General features: G+C 42.5%; 1 protein-coding gene across 1 annotated transcript in view; it reads left to right on the forward strand.

The window, feature by feature from the left end:
• LOC103357057 (cytosolic 5'-nucleotidase 1A-like) overlaps positions 1 to 5,081 on the forward strand; it is a 9,279-nt gene extending 4,198 nt beyond the window's left edge. The window contains exons 4-6 of the mRNA XM_008281444.1: positions 1,198 to 1,320; positions 2,712 to 2,896; positions 4,459 to 5,081. Coding sequence (XP_008279666.1) covers positions 1,198 to 1,320; positions 2,712 to 2,896; positions 4,459 to 4,830 — 680 coding nt within the window. The 3' untranslated portion in view covers positions 4,831 to 5,081. The remainder of the gene's footprint in view (positions 1 to 1,197; positions 1,321 to 2,711; positions 2,897 to 4,458) is intronic.
• The last annotated feature ends 715 nt before the right edge of the window (positions 5,082 to 5,796 follow it).

The following is a 5,796-nucleotide window of genomic DNA, read 5'->3' on the forward strand; positions in this document are numbered from 1 at the left end:
AGGTTCAGGCTAATTTGCATTATATCTAACTATGTAGAGTTCTGACTGCAATATTTATAACTGTAATATTAAAATTATTCAGGTAGATTCACATAATAAACGATTACTGTCGGGTTTTAGCCTTAGCATTTAAACTTATTAGGTACTTTTGCAAAAGCAGTCTTATTTGTCTCCTGGAAAGCACTTTTGCTCAACGTTGGTTGTTTCAAATGTGCCACATATATATAAATAACGGCGACTTAACTTGACTCACATTTTGTTTTCTGACTTGTTGAGAGGCTGATTTCATCACTTCAGCCAGTGCTTGTTGATACAGTTCTGTTTTAATACTGGAGGCTCAGTCAGCTACTGATCCAGCTTTAGCGCCGTCCTGCTGAGTGGGCTGTTTCCAGGCTCACCTTTTCACTTAAGAGGTTGTAAATGGAACAGCTGAAAAACGCTTAGGTTTTCATTTAGTGATCTGTTGAAGCACTTAGAAACACAGACCCGAGACAGCGTCCACTGCTGCTCCTCCTCCCTGTTCCCACACTGCCAGCGACTTTACGACCCGAGTCGTCCCCCAGGTTGCACAGAAAGCATCGCAGAATCCTCTGTTGACCAAATAAGATGACGACAGAGAGATGAGGAGAGGAACCGGCTGTAATCTGTGGATCTCTTGTGCTGTGGTGCTTCACTGTCTGGCTAAAGCTGTTTGCTTCCCCTGTGATCCCTGCGTGTCGGCTCAGGTTAAAGGGTCGCTCTGGTCCCTCTGAACAGTTTTTATAGTGGGAGCTTTCTCATGCTCCACACGCTGCAATATGACCCCCGAGGGTAAACGAGGGGAGTTTGGGATGTACAGTTCTGGCTCTTCGCAGGGATTTGGCAGACTCACACCCTGGAAAAATGTCTCTTTTCTTTCATGTCACTCTGGATAACTGATGATAAAATAATATAAAATAGATTTCATGCCCCCAGTCAGCCCTGTTTCTTCTTCCTTTGCTGTCATTTGCTAAGACTGTAGAAACTTTCTCAGGTTGGAAAAATCTCTCTGGAAGCAGCAACATTTGACTGTGTGTTGTAAAATAAACCCAGAAGTCATCAGTTCCTCACAAAAACATCTTCCCAGAACTGCATCCCTGATAGTGATCTTCTTGTGTGCTTATCAGCTACACTCGGTATTTTGCTCCCTCAGTCTCTGATGACTTCTATTCTCTGCAGAGCTGTTCATCGAGCGCTTCTGTATGACTGGAGGAAACAGTCCCATAGGCTACCTGAAGGCCTACCACACCAATCTGTACCTGTCTGCTGATCCAGTCAAGGTTCGAGAAGCTCTGGAGGAAGGTGAGTACGAAGAGAGAGCAGGCTCCTCTTAAGCACTTCATTTTTAAAACAACGTGTAGTGGGAGCATCTGTCTGGAAAGTTTGGTATTTCCAGATGGCCCTTGAACACACCATCAGATGTAGGTTGCAGCTCCTCCCATTGCCCAGCCCCTGATTGAGGGTATTTAAAGCACCTGTGGCATCATGGCTGCCCTTTTGTGTCTGCTTGAGTGCCACATGGGCTGCTGGTGACTCTGAGGTAGGTGCGTTGTGTGGATTGTGGACAGGGTTTTGACTGTTTTCAAGCCTTAATTCATTTTCATGATGGTGACATTCATTTGACAGTCTTCCCTGCGTACTGGTGTCTGATGGTTGAGGTTTATGCCAAGCTTGCCTGCCTTGGCTTAATGTGGACATTGCTGATTCCCCTAGTATCCATATAACAAAGACTGTTACATCAAGGTAGGAATAATCTGCTCAGTAGTTAAGAAGGGTGACTGTTAAAAGGTAGTTGTTATAACCATGTTATAATCATGTTATAAACCTGTTATTAACACGTAATGTCTTCTGTTGTGTTGTAGGGTGTTATCAGCTGCTGTTTTGCCTTTGTTTGCTCTTGGTTGCCTCTGTTTTGTCCTTGCCTGTTTTAGTTTGGCTATGTTAGCCTAGTGGTCGCATTTTAGAGTGAACGAACTGGTTTTTATGACAATTCCCATAAGCTGGTGGACAAGGTTGCCGGCTGGTGGTGGAGGTTGGACATTGTGTGGTTTTCTTTCACAGCTTGCAGTGGTAAGAGCACTGGGGCACCTGATCTTACACCGGTGTGGTAGTCCTGACAGATTGCTGTGCGCTCACGAGTGGTTGGTGGTTTGTTTCACCTCTGGATATTTAAGTAATTGATCACCTCTCTCCCCCCGCTGGCTTCCATCCACTTTGCTCCCTCTCCAGGTTCATTTTATTCTGGAAGTGTCCTTTGTTTTAAAATAGTTTTATTGTTAAACAGAATTACATTTATTAAATAAATATCTTTGTACATTTCAAATGGTTTGATTTGTTTTTGTACTGGCTTTTAGGTGGCTTCTCCCGCAGGCACTCCAGAAATCTAGTACTAATCAACAATTCCACCAAATATTCAATAAACTGCAATTGCTTTGAATTTGAACCACGTCTCTGTCTTCCCTTAGTAAACGAACTTGTGTGACCTGTGTGACTAATTGCGGTAGTTCACATTTGACTTGTAGTTCCTGGGGTGAGAGTCCCCAGGTGGCGTTGTCGGGTTCTCTAGATACTGGTACAGCTTACGGATTACTCTCTCTCCTACGCCCCACTCCCCCCTTGGTCTAACCCCGCCACAAACGCATAAGGTTCAAACTCAGCGCACCGCACAATCTGTGTCTTTGTGTGTGAATCAGGTATAGCAGCAGCCACGATGTTCACCCCGGACAAGATGACGGAGGTGTCGGAGACTCAGCTGCGTGTTGCCTTCGATGGAGACGCCGTCCTCTTCTCAGATGAGTCCGAACGTATTTACAAGGCCCACGGACTGGACAAGTTCTTCGAGCACGAGAAGGCGCATGAAAACAAGCCTCTGGACCATGTACAGTATACATCCATCCATCCATTATCTATACACCGCTTATCCTCACTAGGGTCATGGGGGACAGGACACCAGTCTATCACAGGGCTACACTTACAGACAGACAACCAAGCACACTCACATTCACACCTACGGACAATTTAGAATCACCAATTAACCTCAACATGTTTTTGGACTGTGTGGGAGGAAGCCGGAGAACATAGAACACGCAGAAAGATCCCGGGTGTCCTCACCGGGATGTGAACTGGCGACCTTCTTGCTGCGCCACTTTGCAGCCATAAATTGAATGAATGGATAGAATACTTACTTTCCCTTCTAGTAAACTTGTACACACAAAATGGCACACTTTTTTTTTTTCAAATTTACATTTAAGACCAGAAGTGAAGTCACAGTGGCCAAACGTACAACTTTATTGAGTGCCATAGTTCAAAGATGAACAAAGAAGTTGGTCCTACATGGATGGAAATGGTTTAATTGAGAATTTCACCCAAATTTGTTTCTTTTTTTGTTTGCTCAGATTTTTTTCATTCTACTAACTGTCTTTTGGTAAAGTCACCACGTTTTCAGACCTAACTTGATATCGTGTTAATATTATAAAAGCCATTAGAGACTAGCTGGTAGACTAAAACTTTTCTTTCTTTTTTCCTACAGTCGTCCTCAAATGTATTCATACCCTTCCATTAAAGAAAAGCCAAAATTCACAACAGTCACTCAAATAACTAGAAACTGAAAAAAATAATAATAAACAAAAATTTGCTAAATTATAATTTAATGAAATAAGACATTGCTTTTGAATTGTGGTTGAAAAGAATAATTTTAAAACAAACAAACAAACAAAACTGTCCTGGAGAAATTACAGCACTTTGCTGATGAGCAGTGAAATCTAAACACCTGTCAACAGGTGCAGAAGTCTGACTGAGAGTTACAGGAAACACCTGACTGCAGTGATTGGCTCAAAGGGTTGTTCAACAAAATATTAGTTTATGGTCCCATCATGCTTGTTTGCTTGTTGTTGTTTAAATATTTCTGTTGAACCACAATTGAAAAGCAATGTCATGATATTCATTCATTTTTAAATTTATTATTTCTTTTGTCAGTTTCAACTTATTTCAGCTGATTTTTTCCTTCTTTGATGGGAGGTTATGAGTACATCTGTAATGTGTCCGTATGGTGTGTGTATATACTGAGAGGTACATCATGAACAGAAATAAGCAGTCAACACCATGGTTGAGCTTTTCCACCTTAAAGCTGCAGCGTGACTCTCTCAGAAACATGGTTGAATGTCTCCTTTGTTACAGCTTGCTGTTGTGTAGCCTAGAGCAGTTTTATAGTGTTTCAACAGAGATGTAGGTGAGCTGGTGTGCTCGAGTTGTAGTAAGTAGTGGTAGGGTGGGAGGACAGAGCAGTGTGGACTTTTACTACAGTGTAAAGTTACATCTAAGCAATTAAGCGATTGTTTTTGTGAAAAAAATGTCAAAATGTGCATTTTTGCTCCCATGAGTTTTGCTTTGAGGGGTTCAAACGTTCTGTTCACTGTCCTGTATCCTTCCTTCTTTCTGCAGGGGCCACTCAAGTGCTTCCTGGAGGCTTTAGGAAAGCTACAGAAGAAGTTTTACGGCAAAGGCCAGCGCATGGACTGCCCCATCCGGACCTACCTGGTGACGGCTCGCAGCGCGGCCAGCTCCGGCACCAGAGCCCTAAAAACTCTGCGCTCGTGGGGTCTGGAGATCGACGAAGCTCTCTTCCTCGCAGGGGCACCCAAGGGCCCGATGCTGGAGAAGATCAGGCCGCACATCTTCTTTGATGACCAGATGTTCCATGTGGAGGGGGCAGCGGAAATGGGGACAGTGGCGTGCCACGTGCCCTATGGGATAGCTCAGAGAGTTCCAAAAAAAGGAATAAGCAACAAAGAGACTTGCTCTGCGCCCAAGTAGCTGCTGTGGAGAAACACAGGAGACAAGAGGAGCGTTTAGTGTCGGCATCGTGGTGTTATATCTGCTGGAAAATGATTTATATAATCAAAATATGATTAAAAATGTCCTGGGCTGAAAATGTAATAAAGCCCAGTTGATGCAATATAATATATATAATATCATTAGGTGAATCAAAAACGTTATTTCATTAACACTTAATGACATTTCAAATGGTTATTTTATCCATTAACAGTTTACAAGTTGTACCTTAATGACTTTATTCTTTTGGATTCACTATTAATCAAACACTGTCTGGTTTTCCAGGTTATTAAACATTTCTTTGACTGATTGGACCCAACGACCACATACGTTGTAGAAATGGACTGTAGAGGATCTAGACCAACATTTATTAAGCACTTATTAATAGAAGACCAACATTTGTAGCTGCATTTTTGCCACACATGAGGGCGGCTGTGGCTCAGGTGGTAGAGTGGTTGTCCTCTGATGGTGAGGTTGGCGGTTTGATCCCTCCGCAGTCCAAGTGTCCTTGGGCAAGACACTGAACCCGAAGTTGTTCCCAATGGCAGGCGGCACCTTGCATGGCAGCTCCATCGGTGTTTGAATGTGTGTGAATAGGAAACACATTGTAAAGCGCTTTGAGTGCCGCTAAGGTAGAAAAGCGCTATATAAGTACAGTCCATTTACCATTTACAAAGAGTAGGGAATCCCTGACAGCCTGATAACCTCAAAGTAGTTATCAGTAAAGGCTTATTAGTATTCCATAAAGTGTTAGTAAATTATTTATTAGCCATCATTAAAGACATTAAGTACAACTTCTAAACCCTTTATAAAGGCTGTATATTTTGAAAGTGGTGCTCATTGCTGTTTATATTTAAAGATTTATTTTGTTGTTTTCTTTACGTCTAGTATTATTTCCCACACAGACATATTTTTACATTTATAGATGTTGTAAAAGGCAAAAAGCCA

This window comes from Stegastes partitus, unplaced genomic scaffold (genome assembly GCF_000690725.1).
Source record: "Stegastes partitus isolate 25-593 unplaced genomic scaffold, Stegastes_partitus-1.0.2 Scaffold233, whole genome shotgun sequence".
Lineage (NCBI taxonomy): Eukaryota > Metazoa > Chordata > Actinopteri > Pomacentridae > Stegastes > Stegastes partitus.